A 22287-nucleotide genomic window follows, 5' to 3' on the forward strand; every position below is an offset into this window, starting at 1 on the left:
TGTGAAAGACAGGCAAAACGAGAAAGTCTACTGTCAGTATCCTTAGAGAAAATGAACTTGGGTTAGGCACCTTTACTAGAAGCTTTAGAAGTTGTAAATCAGAAGGATATATTGCCAAAAAGAAGCACAGGAGGAAAAAAAATAGTTACAGATACTTGTCAGCCTGGCTCATATTGTTCTGTTTTTCCACTGAACTTAAAGTGAAAGTGCCCGTACAGTTATTGCTCAGCTACACCACTTGCATACAAGCATAGCCAGTGCTGCCTCCTGTGCCTAAATGCACTTTTATGAAAGGCAGTGATGTCTGCCAAACACAATGCTACTCCCAGGTACCCAGAGTACTCACCCACTGCTGTGCATTTCAGCCTGCGCTGTGTTGATTTCTCGTGTATCAACATGCACTTCAGAACCTTATACTTCACTTTACAGCAATGCTATTTATCTCAGAGGGTTAAAGGAGTAAATACTTGATAGACCATATCTAGTATTATGAAACAAAGATTACTTACTCTTCACTGAGAAATTCAAAGGCTTTAGATTTGTCACTAGGTAACTGAGATAAGGTGCTGCTTCTTTTCTTGACTGATGGAGTAATATGTGAGGTTGGAGCATTATATTTAACATTGACAGGAGGTTCTGGTTTCTTAGCTGTATTGCTAGATGAACTGAAGAGCCTGCTGAAACTAGAAAGGAGAAAAAAAAAAAAAAGAGTTAAGGTTTGTAAGATACCCCCAAATTGGACTATGCAGGCAAGACAGTGCATACACCAGCCTGCTCAAGCCAGTTAGACCAAGAAACTGGAGCCCAACATAGCAGCAGCCACCACGCACTCAGCAACACTCTCAAAGCACAGAAACTCATGTCAGTAAGAAAAATTCTTAAAGAATTATTATCCCATTCGTTTATCAAATGTACTGAGATCATATTGAATGAAGATCTACAAGGAACCAACAAAATTAGGATGTGAACATCACACCTGGAAGACGGTTTTATGAAGCACATGAGTTCATGCACAGATCATTTTAAAAAACCCACCATTTTCTAGGCTGAAAGATAGTTATTAAACCACAACATCAAAAGGATTATTTGACAAATATCTTGTTGTGAATAACTCTGTTTTAGATTTAAAGAGCTCGGAGTTAGAAAGGAAAAATGTAACAATCAGTAAGCCATACTTCACAGAGGAAAAGAAAGCTGAAATTAATGCAATCCACATGAGCTACTCAGGTTTCTACTTTTCATCATAAAAAAAGAATCCAGTAAAACATTCAGAACAAGAGTCCTGGTGCATATTCAGCTAGAAAAAAAAAAATGACAGCACTTTGGCATTTAACTTCACAAAGTGCACAGCCATTCACTACGCAATGCAGCTTACGATATATTTTGTATCCAAGAACAGTCTTACCGAGCTGGCATGCTAGGTAAGAAGAGGAGAACAGTTAAGACACCTTCATCTGCCAAAAGATAATTAGCCAACATACAAAAATGTGCCAGCTAATTGGTTAGGGTCTTTCATTTATTTTTGCCAGAGAGTTGTGCTTCACTACTTACAACTGCCAAATGCTTGATCTCTTCTTTTCTTGCATGGCTGGATTTTCTCTTGATGCTCTACAAGAAATGAATTCCAAGTTTACTGAGTAAGCATTAATTAAAAAAAAAAAAGGAAAGGAGTGGAACGGTGTGTAGCTCTTATTCAAAAAACCAGGATAACATATCAAAAGTGTCAAAGCCTGTTTCTTCACATTGCCCCTTCTCTTCTGATCAGAGCACAATATCGAAAATCGCACTAGATGAACTGAAGTTGCATAATAAACACCATCCACATTTATTTGCATCACAAACACAACCGGCGAGTGCTTTTCAGACAGAAGAGAATTCTGTGTAACGCTTTCCAGTGGAAACAGCTAGTAGAAAGCAGCAAAGGATTTAAAATTCTTCTGCCTCCTGTTTAAGATTTTAACCGTTGCCTTTTATTTTAAAACCTCTTATTCTTCAACACATCAGTAAATAAATGATAAAGCGATCGTTCCTGAAGCCATAGAGGTATTAACAGAGATAGGAGAGGATTTCTACAGGAGAAATAGCTATAGAAAAGCAAGCCACATCTGCTTGGCAATATGTATTTCTCCCTCTTGCAGACTCAGAGCCAAAATGGCTCACAGGTATCGAGGACAATAGGAAAAGCCAGATGCCTTTGTTACACCTGACCGGCAGGCGGCACCAAACAACACCGCTACCTCCGGGCACAGGCACGGGCAGGGCGCGGGGAGATGTGGCAAGAAGGGGCTGGCAGAGTTTTCTGAGGCAGAAAACTTGTTTTTAAAATCATACCTTCCAGACAACTCAATACTCAGGATGCAGATTAGACCAGATCATCATCTTTATTGCTAATATTTAACAAACCTTGCACCGTTTTAAAATTGTGTTTTTTTCCTGAACAAGCCAAGTCCTTACACAAATGGATTACGCTCAGTCTGAAGACTCCGCGTTATTCCTGTTTTGGGATCTCAGCTGACAACCGGTTCCCCTGCTTTAAGGTATGCGCACGCATACACACAGTGATTTTTCCTGCCCGCCAAATTAATGTTATTTATGATTCCCAAGTTTTGTAACCATTCCAAAATACACACATTTCTTCAAAGGATGCTTATTTCACACCATATGAAGTAATACATCTTCACTGAGGTCTCACCAAGAAGATTTTTAAAAGAGCCTTTTACCTTATCATCTCAGTCCATCGGACAGCTTCCTGAAGCTCCATCAACCTCTCTTTATACTGATTTCTTTCCATCAGAACACGGGCCATTTCAACACGAGTGAAACGCTTCCGCTGAGCGGTGGGGACATCACTCTGAACAGACAAAAAAGCAAACATAGAAGAAACAAAGGAGCACAGTAGGGCCTTGCAGAGTCAGCCTCTGCCTTCCGATAAGAGTCAGTTTAGGGCACAATTCCAGATTCCAAATAATTTGGGGCTTTGTAAAAACAACTCAATTTCACCTTCCTCTCCTCCCATCCTTTGTATACAGTATAATCTGAATAAAAAGCAGTTGTCCAAAAAGAATGTGACACACAATAATGGGCAGAGGGGAAAGAAAGAAAACTAGACATGGTCAGTTTAAGTTCACTTGTGCTCTGTAGATCTACTTTCGGGTGTTGGGGTTTGGTTTTTTTGGGGGTTGGGTTTTTTGTTTGTTTGGTTGTGGGGTTTTTTTGTTGGTTTTTTTTTTTTACATGGAGGAAGTTTACCACTACTTACTAGGCAGTAAAGTTTAGTAGCACTCACAAAACACATGTGAGCTTCTAATGCCCCACTGTGGATTATACACACAAAAATACACACACACACACATACACCTACATCATCATCCTCTTTAGCTTTCTGTCTTGCTTCCTCTGCTTCTGCACGAGCTCTAAATACAACATAAAAGACAGCTGCATTAGATACCACAGTGGGGCTTTTTTTCTTTTTCACAACCATGGAATTAAACTTACTTTCTCAGCTCTTCTTCCAGTTCCTTGTTCTTCTCTTCAAGCTTTTGTTTTGCTTGTTTTACAGCCTCTAATTCACCTTGCAGTACATCCTTCTCACAGGTCAATTCATCCACCTTTGCTATCAGGTCATTCTTCACTACATTCAGTGCGTTTCTACACAAACATTTAAAATACACCATTACAAGGATGACTATGGTCTCATGGTTTAGCCTCAGCCTCATTTAATTCTTTAATTTGAATTTGGAGTGCTGCGTCCAGTTTTGGGCCCCCCATCTCAAGAAGGACAGGGAACTGCTTGAGCAGAGAGCTGCCAAGGTGATCAGGGGCTGGAGCATCTCCCTTGTGAGGAAAGGCTGAGACTCCTGGGTTTGTTCAGCCGGGAGAAGAGAAGGCTGAAGGGGGATCTTATCAATGCTTATCAATATCTGAAGGGTGGGTGTCAGGGGGATGGGGCCGGGCTCTTTTCAGTGGTGCCCAACGCCAGGCCAAGGGGCCACGGGCACAAGCTGGAACACGGGAAGTTCCCCCTGAACATGAGGACAAACCCCTTCCCTGTGCGGGTGCCAGAGCAGGGGCACAGGCTGCCCAGAGAGGCTGTGGGGTCCCTTCCCTGGAGACATTCACACCCCGCCTGGACGCGGCCCTGTGCCCCTGCTCTGGGGGTGCCTGCTCCAGCAGGGGGTGGGATGGGATGGTCTCCAGAGGCTCCTTCCAACCCCCACCAGTCTGGGATTCTGTGACCTACAAATTTCTTACACAGAGCTGCTGTAAAGAGATATAGCTTTCTAAAAGAGGTCAAACCCTCACCTCTAAAATCTCAAATGCTCACACACATTCACACCTCTGAATTAGAAAAACATACTAAAAGATCAGAAGTTTGCTTAGAGGCTGAATTCCTCAGCAGTGCTCCAATGGATTAGCTTCTGCAGTTACGGCTGTGTTTCCAACAGAAAAGGCAGCAACTTGATCTCATAACGACATAGCACTGCATTTCTTGCAGCCTTACAAGGATAAAAGCAGCTTTTGCTTCTAAGGTCCTTAATTTCTAGAAGAAAGCCAGCTAAGCAATATATTTAGCCCAAAACACCTACAAATTATAAATACTCATACCACCACTACTCTTAGAACTGAAAGCACATTTGTGTAACTTCAACCTTCTGTGTATGAAGATATTAAAGATACAACAATATAAAGTCAGTAATTTTTACATACACATTCTCACTTACTTTGTCTCCAACAGCTGAGTATTTTCCAAAATAAGGTTTTCAACCTCACGACCCATTCCTTTCCAAAGGAAACAAACACATGAAATTAGCAGGTTAAAATGGATGCTTTTACAAAACCTATGTTTTGCCGTTGCCTAAAACCAGCTGAATTTTAAGTATGACAAACTTGTCAGAAAAACTGTGAGCTATCTGAAGTTTCAGGACCTACCTTCTACAATCAGCTTCCCCCTCCACCTTCTTCCCAATCTATCCTCAGTTAAAGCCTAAAGGCAACCCTGGCTAACTGCAGGCTAGTGCTACCTCCACCTATTCTATGCATTAGGAAGAGGTTACAGTACCATTAAGTCAAAAAAAACCCAAACATAGCATTACTGTGGAAGTATTAGTCCACAAAAAGTTAAGTTTAAAATGCTTGACTGTCTTCTATACCATGTTAGAAACAAAAGTGGTCAGTTATAGACACAAGACATGCTGAATTATAAAGCTCAGCTTGCAAAAGCCCTGCAGATTTCCCCAGAGCAAATGATACCTTACCAAAGAAATTATGGTCTTTAAAGCCCATGCATTCCATGTAGAGCAAAAACAAGAACAAGAAACATTTCATGTAATGTGTAGTATGAGTGAAGAGCAATAAAATACTGAGACTTATGAAGTAAGAGTGAATTAAAACAAAGCCATCACCAAAAATTTGAAGAAGAATGTGATTAAGAAGAAGGATTTATACAAAATACAGATGTTAAAAAAAGATAAGTTTGTCACAACCATTTCTATTGGTTAGACATCCTATAAAAATCAGGAACTTAATAAAAGTCTATCTCATTTTCTGTGAAAGAACTTAGAAGCACAGTACAAGGGAAGAAATGCTAAGCCATTCAGTAAGTTTCAAATTAATACGCCACTATGGAAAAAAGGGAACTTAACTCTTCTTGTAAATAATACTGAAGCAGTTACATTTCTGGAAAATAATTTCTCGTCCTATTGTTTGCATGCCAAAAATAATATAATTTGGAGGATTTTAAAAAGATAAACAGGCAGAAAATAATTATTTTCCATCTGCACAGCAAAATAATTACCACACTGATAATGGCAGAAATTATGCTAATTGAAGATTAACAACAAATTTTAAAAGTATCTTAATGGTGGAGGCCTTTTAAAATACTCCATGAACACAATCTTCTAAGCAACTTCAGTAACAGAAGACTTAAAAATATTTGGATAACAATAAAAAACAGTATCTAAAAATAGACATGCAACTCCAAGTTCCCTCTTTTGGAATTTCTCTCTCTGGGTTTCAGATTAAAAGTAAATGACGTTAATAGTGAAGGACCTCAGATCAGCTATTGCTACTTTACCAATATCTGGAGAAATCCCCTACACTAACTCATCAAGCAGCTATGGCTTTTTTTAATGTTTTCAGTATTCACAGATACAAGTACCTAGGATCACTTCCAACAGGTTTCAGGATCCTTTATAATGCAAGAACAAAAACTAGAAAGCCAAGAGTGCATAGGCAAAAAAAAATGTTACCAAGCAGAGAAAAAAAATGCAGAGAATGTATTTTATGAGCGCAGCAGCCAAGAACGCCTAACTGTGGAAGCAACAGATTTCAAAGAATTTTTTTTTTTAAAGAAGAAGCATACACACCAGAATATTCCCCTGGGTATGCAGCCCAAGAGAAAACAGATTAGAGAATCCCAATTAACTACTTTTACAGAACTCCAGACTAAAATTTAATGCTCACTTAGAACAGATCCAAATGCTTGTAACATACGGACTATCCTGGATGCAGAAGTGGCTTTTAAGTAACAGAGTAATCTGGACTATGGTTGTGCTCAAAGTGACATCACGATTATAGAGTAAAACTTCTAGACGTACACATTCTGCATAGCCAATGCAGCTATAACACGTATTATTTTGCACACACCGGTGTTTCTAGCAGTAGTTTATGGAAAATGGTAACGAAGTCAGTAACAAGCTTTAGTTACATTATACTAAAAAAGCATATTATTTTCACTCATGGAAAACAAGGCATCTATTATCAGGAAGTCCTGACAGAAATTTGATTTCTTTAAACAATTTATCACGTAGCTAAGGGATGGAAGTTGCTGTGTGTTAGTACTTGGCCAGTATCCACATTTTTGCATGCAGAATGTGTAGTTGTGCCTGTGATGACAGGGTGCAAGAGTTTTGGATGAAGTGTGTTCCAGCAAGGATGTGGTGGTCCTCACTGCACAGGATTCAAAGCAGCAGAGGATGACAACAAAGAAAAACCATCTCTCAGGCTGGCGATGGGCCCATTACTCCTAGTGAGTAATACTCTGCGGAAATGTCACCTACTTGATGTGGAATATGTTTCTGGGGGACAGGGAACAACCAGCAATCCAGGCTGCACACAACCCAGTTCTAAAGAATACTACTAACATTCTGTATTCTTGCTGGGTCAGACGATAGAAGCAGACAGGCTGCTGATTTTCTGTGTACAACCCATTTCTAAAACACACACAAGTTGCATCTGCATTTTATACATTACACAGTACCAGCTTTCGTTATTTCAAAATGCAGCCTGAACACTGATATGGCCAAAACCACCTCGTTATGTTGTTTATAGAAACAACCTTTTTGTTCCTGATCAACTCATATTCCCAAAACTTACTTTTTGTTCAGTCAGCCCACAAGTAGCAGCAAGCTGCTTCAGGGGAAGAGAAATGTGGGTTCCCCCTCCCCTTTCAATTAATGGTTTGAGTCTCAAATTACCACCATTGCATTCTGCTGCAATTCTCTCTCCCAAATTAAATTCCATAGAGAGGTGGTAAAGCCAGGCCATTACAGATTGGGCACAACTTGAATTAAACTACCTAAAACTAGTTCAAGACAAAAATCCTTGCTCAGGATAAAAACCCTGTGTCAGAGAACATGTAGGGAAAACTGAAATAGAGAATAACATAAGCAGCGCCTCAAAAGATTAAGGCTGATATCGTTATATTGAAATAAAGAACAAATACCTTCTCATTTTTGCATTCCAATAACCACTTTAGGATGATACTAAAAAGAGTTTAATGCAAATGAATCCTAACAGTAAATCCAGCAAGGATAATTAAGCACTCCACTAACAAGGTAAATTCCTCTTTAAATAACCTTTCTTACCCAGTAAATCTGCACCTTCATCCACATCTCCAATTAGGCCAGAACCAGCAGATGACAGCTCTTCAAAGAGTGACTCCGTATTACGGTCAAACGCTTTGTTCTCTATGCCTTTGGTAGGAGTGCTATTCAAAGAATTAAAACAAAACATTAAAAAGCAGAAAGAAAACGTTCCCACACTGAAGAAAGTTTTCTCCGTGTTTTTACCAGAAGTTCATTTGTTACCCCCCCCCAAAAAGAAACAGAAGTAAAATTTTCAGAAGCTTTCTGTTGGCCTACAGTCCTAGATTCTATTTTCAAATACTACTTTGGCATCAAGACCCCAAACTTGAGGTACCTGCTGATTTTGAGCCGGTCAGGATTTTAATAAATTAAAGCATATCAAGTTTTGGCATATAGAAATTCAGCCCTGTCAGGGCTTAGTCAGCCCAAATGCTTAAGGAACAGACAGCTCAGCCAAACTGGAAGTCATTTAATATAACAAGAACGCGAGAGAACCAGAGATCAAAACGTTCCTCTGGCCAGAAAGGGGACTTCTGTCACACAAAGACCTGACGCCATTAGCACTCGCTATACAAGGTCATTTTTTCCACCTCATCACAATGAAACACACAGACGCATAACATATTCAAAGAACTTGTGCCTCGCCCCTGAATTGGTCGGGGCTTGCCTACAAGATCAGGCATTCCCCCCCACTACTAAAACAGCACTTGTTTATTTTTTAAGGAACTTTGGGGCTTTTAAAAGAAACGTTACCCTCACGAGCAAAAGCCTGCAAAGAAGCAGACTCAGGCAAAAGCATTCTGCCAACAAGGGGATTCCACCATCAGAATCTGATAAATAAATGCTGTAACGTTTGCACAGTCAGTCACAAATCGAGATTGTACAGATACGGGTGAAAACACATGGGACCAGCTTGGAAACTGCTGGTACCTTGAAACCTTGACCTAGGGAGAAAAGGCCTCTTGGTACAGACCCTTTGCTTGAAGTAGGGAAAGAGTATTTAAGCATTCGTAAGTTTGCTGTGATATGATGTACCCTGAACATTCATCAGGTAAGCAACAGAATGAAGAGCTGCTGAGGGATCTGGGGACATAAGGTCACAGAAGTAGGAGATTCATCATATAATGCCTGATCTCAGTCTAGTAAAATTTCTAAACTATTTTCAAGTTCAAAACTGAATTCTGGTACCTTCTAAAATTGGTCTTCCTACTCAAATCACAACACACAACTTACCTGGAACCCTTATATCCACTCAGATCTTTATCCATATCCAACTCTGGAGTTGACTCAATGATTGCCTGAACTTCCGATTTTTCTTCGTTTTCATTGCCCCCTAGGGGAAAGCAAGCGGTACGTCTCCATAAAACAAAAATCACTGGGACATATGACATCATCTACAGGTAGTTGTTATTAATTGATCACCAGAATAGTAGACTTCTGTTCAAAGACTTCTCAAGGTAATTAAACGAGAAGACCTATGGATTTTGATACTCCAGAGCAGCCACTGGAATTTTTAAGTCTCTCCTGCATTTAACTTAAGTCATCCAATGGTAGTTATTTCTCAATATTTCTGCAATTGAAACTGAGCAGATGTCTATCGTCCCATGACTTTCTGTGTCTAGATGAGTGCCACTTCTGCTGTATGCAAGGAAATGTCATAAATTATTCTGATTCTAGGAAAATAAGGACTAAACCACCAATAAAAAACAGACTTGTATCTCTCACCAGCATTCTGTACTCCTATTGAGTGAAAAAAACAACATTTCTCATTTGTGGCACAACAATTAAAATATTTCATAATGGATTAAATATGAGGTCCATAGTAACTGTATACTAAAAAGTTAAAGCAGCTCACCAGTGGACACATTTCTTGTCTCTTGAGCTACCTGTACTTCAATGTTCTTGCTTACGTCCAGCTTCTCATTTGGCATATCTGTGTCCTTCGCAAGCCCTTCAACATCTTCCTTTTGAGGAGTTTCAGCAGGCAGTACAGGTACATCTGAAGCAGCTGTGGATGCTGGAGTAGTAGATTTTGAGCCTGCTTGGCTAACATCAGAGAGCTCATCCTAAAATCAAACATTACCATTAAAAAAATGAACACAAATTAAAGTATTATTAGAAGGGTTAAGCTTATAAACTAAAGAACCCTAAAATTACTGTATTTTACTGAAGGGTATGCAAATGTAAGGACACAGGAATGGAAAGAATGCTTTAAGCCAGTACCACCAAATTCATCTTTAGACTATGGCTGTTTCAGTTCTGTTGAGGAGGTTATAGCTATGTAAAACATGCCCTTATTTTAATACTAATGTTTGATGTCAGTTGATAATTGTAGCCACAACTTTAGGGCGCTTTTCTGTTAAGTCTTCCAGCCAAGAGGCAGCATTCCCACATTAATAATCTTAGCTACAAAATGAACTACTGAGTCCTCCCCAAAGCTGTTATAAAATTTTTGATTGCTCAAAATGCATGTGACAGCTTAAAAGAACATCTTAAAAAGTAGACCCTAAAGCACTGATGCAGAACATGGGTTTAACCAATATCAAAGTATAGTATTTGCAACCATTTCGCTCAAACTGTTTTTACACGCTTTCCAGTCTGAACCATAAGCCCTGGATGACATTGCAAATGAGACATTGAGCTGCAGTGACTACATGTCCAGTCAGATTTTGGATCAACCTTGGAACACTAGTAAATAGCTCCTTCGAAGCTGATTCCTGGCAGCAGTTTACCGTACAGTGACGCTGTATGAAGGACCACAGCTGGCTATTAATCCAGTTGCTGGACTCAAGATTATGACCGTTACTCAGACAGGGCTGCATCAGACACTGTGCTCGAGGGCAGGCTAGGCTGCGTTTGATGTAACTAGAGGCTACTACCTGACAAAAGGCCCTTTTCTGGACTTTGCCTCCTTTCATTCACATTTTACCCCTCATTCATGACCAGAGCCAGCATCCTGACGTCTTAACTATGACTTAAATAGCACATAACAGTGAACAACATCTCACTACAAATATGAAACCAAATTGGTCTGTTCAGGCCAGTATTTTCTAGATTACAGTATTAGAGGAATCTGCTTGGGAAAAATCACGGTGAAACACTGAGGCTGGTATGTGCAAAATGAAGGCAGGATGGCAAGCTTTGATAAGAAGTTCTTTCTGGGTTTTGTATGGGAATCAGAGGTGAAAGCAAGGCTCCTAGATAAGTCTGTGTCATTTAAAGAGAATGTATCCATTAGCTTGGGAAACATAAACGTGTCAAGAATGACGCATGTTTAGATTTTGCAAAGCATGAATTCATTGTACTGCTAGCATCCCTCTTCAAGAAGGAAGTGAAACTGAATTTTAAGGTTAATTAAAAAAAAACCAAACAAACAACCAGAAACAAGAGACACCTGCATATAAACACACATTCTGTCCTTTGTACTTAGAGCAAGATTACTAAGAATTGTAATTTCTAAAGTTTTACTGTAGGAACTTCCTGGAAAGACAAGATTTTAATCTGTGGGGGCAGGGAGGAAAGCACACATTTATGTATATCAGCATAAATGTAAAGCTTGCATCCCACAGTGACATGCCCACATGGAATTTGCAAGCCCTGGAAACAAAATTCAGCACTTTCAAGACTGGCTTATCAATTACTTCCAGTTCTCATCCTTTTTTAGTATATTCCAAAATAACCAATTATTAATATTTTATATTCTAACAAAATTATTCAGAAATAGAGTCAACTAACAGATGTCTCGAAAGGAATAAAACCTGTACACTTACCCATAGTTATACAAGGCAGAAAAACCAACATATGATGAAAATGTTGCATGAGATACGCTGTGACCCTTTAAAAAAAACCACAGAAGCTGCACAATTCAGCCAAATGCCTTTTGAACTGGTGAAGTTCAGCCGCTGGATAATGATTCGTACTTCAGCAAGCAGATACAGAAGGGAGGAAACGGTACCCCTTCTTCCCAGGGAAATCCAGAGTTCACACAAGCAGGGAATAAAACCTCAGCAGAGCTGTTGGCTCTGTTCAAACTTTTCTACATCTTGGTATTCCAATAGCATCCACTAACTGATGCAGCACAGACTGATCACTGACTTCCACACACAAAGCTCAAGAAAAACAGCTTGAAAGTACAAGATTTCCCTAAAGGAATTTCCAATAATCCCATCTATTTTATATTTCTGACTTTATTCTTTACTGTATTTTTTTTTTTTTTGACAACTCTTGGAAACTGTACGGATTAAACTATCATGAGTGTTTGTTCTAGACCTAACAAAAATAAAATGCAATTCCACTAAGTGACAATGAATTCAAAATATCTCGAAACCCAAGCATCTGAAAGTCAGCGCTGTGTTGACTTAGCAAATGTGACTTTTTTGGCAATGTTGCCAAAAGACTTTTCCTGAAAAAAGTAAAGTTAGTTTAAAAATTAGATATTTAAATCTGCAGAAGTAGTAGCTAATCTGCAACGCTTTGCAGAAATAAGCAGAAGAGAATGAATGGTTCCTAGCTGTGTGCTGTCTTTAAATGATACTAAATGTCACAGCTGTACAAGCTACAGGACACCCAGTCTTTTTAGTCTGGGTTTCTCCCCAGCACCTACTCTTTGGGATACTTTTCGAGGAAACACTGACCATTAAGAAAATGCTCATGCAAGAATGGAAAACAGATGCCTGAAAGCAGTAGAATCTCACTTGTGCCTTGTACTTTATGTTAAAAGTATTTAGAGGAAATGAAAGTATTTGAGAAGTTTAAAATTCCGGTTATGACTTCGATATATCACGTTTTGAACATGTTCACTTCAGAAGTACTTTACATTCACAGCTAAAAAGCAAAGATGCTGCTTTGGACCTAAGGAATGTATTCTGACTAACTAGGTTTGAAAAATCAGTCTGTGCTGTTTTGTATATTCTCTTTTAGCAGCACACTATTTTTAGAACTATACCAAGAAGCCTATTTTGACAATATATAGTAACTGTTACCATTTTCTGAGGGGACAGGATAGGATCAGAGACTTCCCTTTATCTCACTCCACTTACTCTTAGTCATAACTTTGAAGTTTTATTTCAGTCAGCTCTCCTAAAGTCTGTCAATTTATTAATCTATTAAACGGTTCTAGCCAAGAGATTAAGTGACAAATTTTTAGATCCAATATCCTATTGTCACTCTCATATATTTATAATTAACCATTATTTACACTTCCCATTTTCTCCATAAGACCAGAGGGGCAAAAAAAAGAGTCTGGGTTCCAGTTATGCCTGGACAGTTTTTTTAATTCTTATCAGTTGCATATTCCCTTGCTAAGTATTAAGTTCCCTTAGGAGGAAATTCCCCTCAGCCTTTTCAGAAATAACAGTACATGCATAGTCTTCAAAAAAACCCTCATCAACATAAAGATACAGGGAGGCTTTACACACTCTGGAGTTGTTCACCCTGCAGGTCCCTCCTCCCGCTGCACTGCTAGTGCACCCAACTCCTGACTGCCAGATTCATCGCACTCCAACACCACTCCCCCATTTTTCCATTTCTGCAGCTTGTTCTATGCCACCCTCTCACTGTTGGAACACAGAACAATTGCAGGAATTATAGCCAAGCTACATGTAAGGGAAGTCATAATCACAGGCTAATTTAGGAAAGTTAGGTCACTCTCAACTCCGTGGTATACCTACGCTACATGCCTGATAGTAGGCAGAGGCTGCGTGAAGAGTACTGCCTGTGTAGTAATCAAGGCTTTCCTTCTAAAAGGACATTAAGTCAGCAGGCCTGTTTACACTATCTAGTTACATATCCAATGTGTAAAGAACAAGTGACTGACCTTTGGAAAGGCTCCTTAGTCAAAAAGAAAAAAAAACCACTCCTGCGGGTAAGAGGAGAACTAGCCTGTATTACCACTCACTTGGAAAATGCAACCCAATGCAACCCAAACTCCGTAAATTTGTTCCCTCAAAGCTCATCTGAGTAAGCAACATACCTGGCTTACACAAAGATGATTTGGGGGTTTCCCTCCTCCCCACCAACTTCCCTTTTCTCCCCACTAAGGATCTGTAATCTGTTCATGGGAGTTTCTCCTAGCACACAAGGCAGCCGAGCTGAGCGCTCACCTTTAGGCTTGTGTGGGACCGTGGCTGGCTTAGCTCGTGGAATTTCCAGTGCTCTGACCCAGGCGTTTCGCCCGCTTCCCTCTGGGTTTCAGGTGTAAGTAGCGCATCTCCTGGAGGCAATGGGAAGATGCCCAGTGATATCGGACGCTCCTTTCTGTTTGAAAGAGAGACAGGTTTCATCAGCCATTCCAGATGTCACACTATTTTCCTGTACGCCTCTGAAATCAGCAGGGAAGTGGTAAAATTACAGGTTCAAACATTCATAGAGTATTGCTCTATTAAGTATACAATGCAGCACACAGTTTGTATTACAGCACATATTTCCTCATTATTTAATTGCAAATAGTCTATTTCATGGCTTTAGGCAGCAGTTATTGATTGCACCAAAGCTATCTATAGTAAACAAGTTTTACAGAAGTGGAGCACAAACAGGAGTACAAGATGAAAATGCTTTGCAAGATAGTACCACGTAACTTCTACCACCACCAACAGCTGAATCATTAACTGAAGCATTTGGGAAAGTTGTAAACAATCAGCTTAAAGTCCAACTCTTCCCAAAATTTATGGTATTTTTCTTCTGAAGATCACAGGAATTACATGGATTTGTATAACTGAAAAGAACTGGGTCATGGAATTACCAATGTTAAAACCAGCCCAGTCAAAAATTGCATAGTTTTAACCAAGATGAGTTCAACACTCTGCTTCACCCTAAAGCTGCACAAAAGCTTGTTCCAGTAAGGCAAATTACTCATCCCAACTCATCTCCATCTCTGCTGTCTTTATCACTTTTCTAAGGCAAACACTTGGAAATTCCAAAGCTTTGTGTAAGGAAAAAATATCCCCAAGTCAATCTTGCTGTCAGTAGTGTGATCAGTGAACAAAAAGATTGATTCTTCCTGCTAGCAAGGGACAAAAACATTGTGTAGAGCGCAATTCATAGGATGCTACAGCCAGCCGTGAGAAGGAAAAGTATCAGCCAGGCACAGAATTGAGATCAAGCAAAGTATTTGTTCAGTCAGGACAATGAAATACAGAGGAAAGCAGCGTAATCAACTAGCACAGCTTTAAGTATACTGAAGACAGAAGATAAAGCTGTGCACAACTAACGGCAGAAAATTACACTTCTTGAGACGGCATTGCGTGTAAGTACCCCTGCAGAGACGATCCAGACAAAATATCAGTACTTGAGAGAGCTCTCATTTTAGCATTTTAACAAGTCAAATTACAATCACATAGACTTTCTTTTGCAAGGCTTTTCACAAATTAAACCTAACCTAGGCAAAAATATATGCAGATACTAATTCTGCACAGAAGTTATGTGCAAAAATATGAAAGCAAATATTGAAAAGCAGAAGGAAGAGCTAAGCACTTCTATATTTTTTTTTGTTTCCTTAGAAGAAAAGGTAGTCAGGAAGGGATTGTATTTAGCAATTAAGCAGTAAACTCCTATTGGTAAATTTTACATCACCAAAAAACCCAATGTTCAAACAGCAAACAATTTCAATTGCCATGAACCTTTCCAGTACATGTGTACAAAGATGCTCCCTGCCACAAAAATCTTTGCAACTCATTCTCACATTGCATCTATGGTGGCCTTTCAACAATATAATTCCAAGTTACATTGTTAATTTGGAAGCAGCTTAGCAGAGCAAGGCAAGTAAGGTAAAATCAATCAAGGTTACAAAATAAAAAGCATCAGGTACTGTTCCGGCATTTGCAAACTAACTGTGCTGAAAAGTCTTCACAAAAAATAGCTCCAGAACTAAACAGCATTTGATTCCAACGCTTCCCACTATTGTAACAGCTTCTGCTTTCTTTAGATTTCCCACAACTCTAATGTGTGCAGGGAACAAAAGACACACCACATAAGCTTAGATTATGTCAAAAGACAGGCTGAAACCATTTCATTGGCTTAGAAGTCCAGCAACAAAAAAAAAAGGAAAAAAAAAAAAGGAAAAAAGCAGCCCTTGAGCGGAAAAGCAAGCCGGTGATAAAGCACGCATTGTGAAGGGCGCTTTGCCTTCGAAAACGCCTCCCGAAGCAACGGGTCAGAGCAGACAGATTTGCTTACTTGCAGGATATGCTACAAAGCTTATCTTCTTTGCAGGCTTCAGAAGAGAGAATTTAAACAAAATGGGTACCAAAAAGGTTCACAACGAAACTATTCCACAAAAAAAAAACCACACCAAATAATTTTATAAGTGAACGTATTTTGGTGTGCTAAAACACGGTCCAGGTGCGTTGCAAGACTGCACAGTAAATGAAGTTTGAAAAGGGGGCTTATTTTGGAAACGAAGGTTATTACATGCATGTCTGCACTGAAAGAAATTATGATTAGACTGAAGCAACTTCAACTTATTTCAGTGGTTGTTGCCCAGAAAGCAAAGAACCCCTTTTACTCCCCCAATGTCCAAGAAATATCTGAAAATACGACAACGAGCAGAAGGCAGCCACGTGTTTTAAAAGCCGAAACTAATACTCTGAAGTGATGTATTGAAGCATTTACAGGAACCCTTAGGATAAACAACCAGATGCTCTGTTCTAAAATCCGACTAGTGTTAAAAAAATAGACACAATTCTTCTACAATTAGATTCCTTCATCCTATATTTTTATCTTTTTTTAAATTAATAGAAGACTAAGGAACTGAGTTCAAATTCCTGTAATTCCTAAAACAAATTACCAGGGGCAGGAAAAAGCATAGCTTCCCAAACCCCCTCAAATCCATTAAATATTCTCCAGGGGAGCAAAAGCACATTTAAAAAAGAAAAATCAATTTCTTAAACCATTTGACTCCTTAAATATAAAAAAAAAAATCCAACAGAAGTTACTGAACATGAAGTTCAATATTCTGCTTTGGGTTTTTTTTAGTTGGTTTTGGTGGGGGTTTTTGTGTTGGTTTTTGTTAGGGTTTTTTTTGTTTGTTTGTTTCAGAGTTGGGTGTATTTGTTTTGGGTTTGGGTTTTTTCCCTCCCTTTTAAACAAGCACAGCCTTGCTAACTAGCTAAGCCTATAGAGCTACACTTTAAAATTATTTTACTTCTTTGTGTTTAAGTATTCATACACATTTATTACCAATTATTAACAATTGGTATTTCTTTTCTCTATCGATTGGCTTTAAGTCTTTGGAACAACCCTTCCCTGCTCAGAGACCCAAGCTAAAAGCATACTACCATGGAAAGTCTACATGCACCATTTATTAAGGTGAAAGTCACATCGCTCTTTCAGAGAGCACTATTTTACAGCACTTTTCCCTTTTTAAATAAAGTTTACTATTAAACTTACAACCACAGTTAAAGTATGTCAAGTTTTCAGGTCAGAAATCTACATTTTAAAACTTTTCCAGTTTTCCATTTGTGATTCTAGTCCTAAAACGTGCCAAGATTGTTTTTGGTAACAATATTCTAACGTATCTCTGGTCCCGCCCTAGGCAACTAGGACAAACAAAACGTAACTTGAGGGGGACAGACAGAGTTGGCAGCTCGCCATACAAGTACAGAAAAAGAGGAGAGGATAACATTTGGCCGAACAATAGTGAATAGGCTTTAAGAGCTCTAATGCTTAAATAATGAAAGATTTCCCCACCACCACCACCAACCAATAATGAGATTTTTTTAAAATAATGTGATCAATTAACTACTGTGGTTTTGAGCAGATCAATTGACTGATCTTACATAATTCTTTTGATTAAAAAACCTGAAATTTAATAGTAAAGGCCTCATGAAATTTAATAGTAAAGGCCTCAGGCTGCATATATTTATGGCCACACAAGATCAGCCAAGTACCTGACAATACACTGAACGTGAGCTTTAGCTACATTATCACAGCTTTTTTTGCAGGCTACAATAAACCAATGTAACATCTTTCTAACCAAAAAAGATACAGAGCTCACCTTGTACTTGCTTAAATAAAAGACAATGAAATTTTAGTGTATGAAAAATATATATATATTGCCATATCCCAGTCCATAAATATTACTTTTAGAAAAGAATCTGAAATATACACAGAATTTACATCTCTAATTTATCCTTGCTTGTTCTGTATAGAGGAAAACAGAAAGCAGAGGAAAAGAAAGAGCGCATGAAGCCAAGGTTCAGTAGGTCAGAGTACCTGAGTATCCTTGGTAGGTTCTGCGTCAGAGCTGGCACACCAGTAGAAATAGAAAAGTGCACAAGCAGCAAAACAGAGAGAGAGACCAAGATAGCCGAATTAATGACCACCGCCCCGCCAACGAAGCCAAACACAAATAGCAGCATGCATCCAGGATTCATGGCGCTGCGCTGGCATGGTGAAACGCCGGAACCGAGAAGGCTACACAGGGGCCGAGGGTGTATCTTTGTAGGCAAAGTCTGTCATTCAGCCGCTGCCACAAAAACAATGCCATCAGCAGCAGCTTTCCACTCTTCTGCAGCAGCTCCAGAGCAATGACATCACCGCTCTCCTCCCCCTCGCGCCGGGAGCCGCCGGGCTCCTCACAGCATCTATGCAGCAACGCAGAGACACAGCCAGCCCTGGAGTTATTCTCCCCTCCTTCCACGCAGAGTTCATAGGCTAGAAAGCTTCAAAATCTGCATAATATATTCACATCAAGCCCTTAGAACAAACGGGTACCACGACACACACCTTCATCAACCTGTACACAAAGCCACGGCAAGACATCAGTTATTCTGGGACAGCTGCTGACATTTTCCCTGCCTACCGGAACGCAAACACGTAAAAAAGCTGAAATTGTTTAAGGCTAACATAGAAAGTATATCTCAACGTTTAGCAGTACAACAGCAAAAGCCTCTTTCTACTGATTTCTACACTATTCTCTTACCGCATTCCAATCATACAACGAATCTTTCTGATTCAGTCGAACTGTTGTTGTAGGATTAAAGAACAAAGTCTTGCAAACACAAATGAATGGATTTTTTTCTTTCATTTCAGGGTGAGAGTGTAATAAAGAGCTTACCTAATTCTACTGTGTGTTGTGGATTCTAGCTGATCACCCCCTGTTAGCTGATGAAGTTTGGTTCTTTCCAAGTGCTCCATATAATTGTGAATCATCTGTTTAAAATGACAGAGAAAGAGCAAGAAATATTTAATAACATTTACATTTACTACAACTGCATAATTCTTGGCCGTTACAAGATAATCTTCCCCTGTAATGCTAAAAATTAGCATTCAGCAATATTAAACAAATAGATGAAGAAAGAAGCAAAATTATACAGTGTGTAAAACCACAAACCAGAAGAAAAGCCCACAATAAATAAAAAAATTGGAGAACTTACTTGTGCATTCATGCACAGGAAACATCCTAAGGGCACACAAAGTGCACACGATATTACAAACAAGAGTTCTGAAGAGAAGTGCCGTGTTCAAATCCTTTTCAGAGGCTGTTTAAGACCTCCATGTCCAACAGATATTCAAGTTTACTGTATGACACACAATACATTTCACTATAGCCTAACTGCAGAGAACTGCAACGGCCAGACAAGATGCACCTCAAACATTAAGCATAATGAATCTACAAACTAAGAATCAGATTATCTCCATAGATAGAAAAAGTCAGCATCTCTTCTTTCTTCCAACATTCAAATAAATAAATATTGAATAAATAAATATTAAATTTAATAAATAAGTTCACTTAGAATACAGAAAGCTTTGGTTTTAAATTATCTAGACTGACATCTCATAAAAAGGACTACGTGCCTGTGGATTTTCAGCACTCGAGAAGAGCTTTGCTTACTTGCTCTTTCTTTTAAGAGGGAGACAACCACAGGCCAACATGCCGACTCCTGCAGTCATGACTTATTTAATGAACCCCGATTCCAGTCGGCCAAAGGATGATGCTACTCAGATGTCACCGACCTGGGACATGCGCGGGGAGAAGTAACGGGTATCGCTGCATCACTCCAAAAGGTTAATTTGGACATACAGCTTTGAAATGAAAACCAGGAAAGCCTGAAGAGAAGCCTACATGACATTTGGTATTTTTAGTGTTTCTGCACTTGCGTTTAAAGATGAACAGGGCACTCGGAACAACAAAGAAAAAGAATAAAGAACTAAAGAAAGAAATTATAGGTGTACTGCAGGAGAATTTAGTGTACTTTTGTGTCGAGGCATATTCAGGTCACATCTCAAAGGCTTCCTCTACAGAAGAAATACCTATTCCGTAAAACTGCACTTTCTTCTGCTATTCTAGAACAGGTATATGCACACTTAGAATCACAGAATCATTAAGGTTGGAAAAGACCCTTAAGATCATTGAGTCCAACTGCTAATCTATCACTGCCAAGTCCACCACTAAACCATATCCTCAAGCACCACGTCTGCCCTTCTTTTAAATATCTCCAGGGATGGAGACTCCACCACCTCCCTGGGCAGCCCGTTCCAATGCCTGACAACCCCTTTAGTGAAGAACTTTTTCCTAATATCCAACCTAAACTTCCCCTGGCGCAGCTTGAGGCCATTTCCTCTCGTCCTACCACTTGTTACTAGGGAGAAGACACAACCCCTGCCTCACCACAGCCTCCTTTCAGGCAGCTGCAGAGAGCGAGAAGGGCTCCCCTCAGCCTCCCCTTCTCCAGGCTAAACCCCCCCAGGCCCCTCAGCCGCCCCCCAGCACACTTGTGCTCCAGACCCTGCCCCAGCCCCGCTGCCCTTCTCTGGACACGCTCCAGCCCCTCAAGGCCCTTCTTGTACCGAGGGGCCCAAACCTGAGCCCAGCATTCGAGGTGGGGCCTCCTCAGGGCCGAGCACAGGGGCCCCATCCCTGCCCGGCTCCTGCTGGCCACCCCAGTGCTGACACAAGCCCGGGGGCTGGTGGCCTCCTTGGCCACCCGGGCACTGCTGGCTCATGCCCAGCCGGCTGTCAGCCAGCACCCCCAGGGCCTTCTCCGCCGGGCACTTCCCAGCCCCTCTGCCCCAGGCCTGCAGCGTTGCCTGGGGTTGGTGTGACCCAAGGGCAGGACCCGGCCCTTGGCCTTGTTGCATCTCATACCGTTGGCTCCGGCCCATGGATCCAGCCTGTCCAGGTCCCTCCGTAGGGCCTTCCTGCCCTCAAGCAGATCGACAATTCCACCCAGCTTGGTGTCATCTGCAAACTCACTGAGGGTGCACTCAAACCCCTCATCCAGATCATCAGTGAAGATATTGAACAGGACCAGCCCCAACACTGAGCCCTGGGGAACACCACTCGTGACTGGCCGCCAACTGCATTTGACTCCATTCACCACCACTCTCTGGGCTCGGCTGTCCAGCCAGTTTTTAACCCAGCACAGAGTGCACTTGTCCAAGCCGTGAGCAGCCAGCTTCTCCAGGAGAATGCTGTGGGAGACAGTGTCAAAGGCCTTACTAAAGTCCAAGTAGACAATGTCCACAGCCTTCCCCTCATCCACTAAGTGGGTCACCTTATCATAGAAGGAGACCAGGTTAGTGAGGCAGGACCTCCCTTTCATAAACCCATGCTGGCTGAGCCCGATCCCCTGGGTGTCCCACATGTGCTGTGTTATGGCATTCAAGATGATCTGCTCCATGACCCTTCCCAGCACTGAGGTCAGGCTGACAGGCCTGTAGTTCCCCAGATCTTCCTTCTGACCCTTCTTGTTGAGGGGCATCACATTCGCTGGTTTCCAGTCATCTAGGACCTCCCCGGTTGACCCCGACTGCTGATAAATGATGGAGAAAAATCCACCTAGAATAATGTTACTAACAGGCATTTGTACAACCAATGTTCTATTTCAGGGGTATTTGCATACGTTGGGACTGAATTCAGCAGGACCCGGAAACCTACACCTATGTGTTACTTTCAAGTCAGGGCTGATGAGACCAAGGCAGAAGCTTGACCTTCAGATGCTACTAACATCAGTTAATATCAGCTTCTCCACAAACACTGCTTGCCAGCATTAGCTAGACTATGAATATATATTCTTAGCCTGAGGATTTTTTGGTAGAGTGAACTGGCTTAAGATATCCTGAATGATGGATAAACTATAAATCAGTAACTTATATGGTAAATACTGTTTACGCACAGATCCTGGTCTTCCGAGCATTCACCTAGACTAATTAATATAATTCAGACCAGAAAAAAAAATCTCAGTGTTTTTAGAGAAACATTATATAATATACTTTAGCTGCTGCAAAAGCTTACAAAATTTATCCTCCGACAAAATGATATAAATACAACATTTTACTAGGACCGTCTCATTTGCTTTCTGATTTTTTTAATGCCTGCTCATACACAGAGGCAAAAGAATGAAAGCTCCACCTTCAACTGTCCACGTCTCTTGGCTTTTCTGATTCCACCAAGCAGCCAAAATTAGGTGTTCCAATGGCTCCT

The 22287-nt window shown here is 40.4% G+C and overlaps 1 protein-coding gene across 5 annotated transcripts in view; it reads right to left on the minus strand.

Annotated features, from left to right (window-relative positions):
- The window catches only part of SPAG9 (sperm associated antigen 9), a 67553-nt gene that overhangs the window by 19507 nt on the left and 25759 nt on the right, over positions 1 to 22287 (minus strand). For 3 of the 5 annotated variants that reach the window (XM_064467375.1, XM_064467374.1, XM_064467373.1), the window contains exons 4-14: positions 18919 to 19013; positions 13967 to 14120; positions 9721 to 9931; positions 9099 to 9198; positions 7866 to 7987; positions 4722 to 4779; positions 3496 to 3648; positions 3362 to 3413; positions 2721 to 2851; positions 1552 to 1608; positions 510 to 683 (exon numbers count right to left, since the gene is read on the minus strand). In XM_064467375.1, the coding sequence (XP_064323445.1) occupies positions 510 to 683; positions 1552 to 1608; positions 2721 to 2851; positions 3362 to 3413; positions 3496 to 3648; positions 4722 to 4779; positions 7866 to 7987; positions 9099 to 9198; positions 9721 to 9931; positions 13967 to 14120; positions 18919 to 19013 (1307 nt within the window). Of the gene's footprint in view, positions 1 to 509; positions 684 to 1551; positions 1609 to 2720; positions 2852 to 3361; positions 3414 to 3495; positions 3649 to 4721; positions 4780 to 7865; positions 7988 to 9098; positions 9199 to 9720; positions 9932 to 13966; positions 14121 to 18074; positions 18384 to 18918; positions 19014 to 22287 lie in introns of those variants that run through there. The other 2 variants (XM_009500424.2, XM_009500425.2) reach the window with 2 other exon arrangements.

This window comes from Phalacrocorax carbo, chromosome 16, assembly GCF_963921805.1.
Source record: "Phalacrocorax carbo chromosome 16, bPhaCar2.1, whole genome shotgun sequence".
NCBI classification, from domain to species: Eukaryota; Metazoa; Chordata; class Aves; order Suliformes; family Phalacrocoracidae; genus Phalacrocorax; species Phalacrocorax carbo.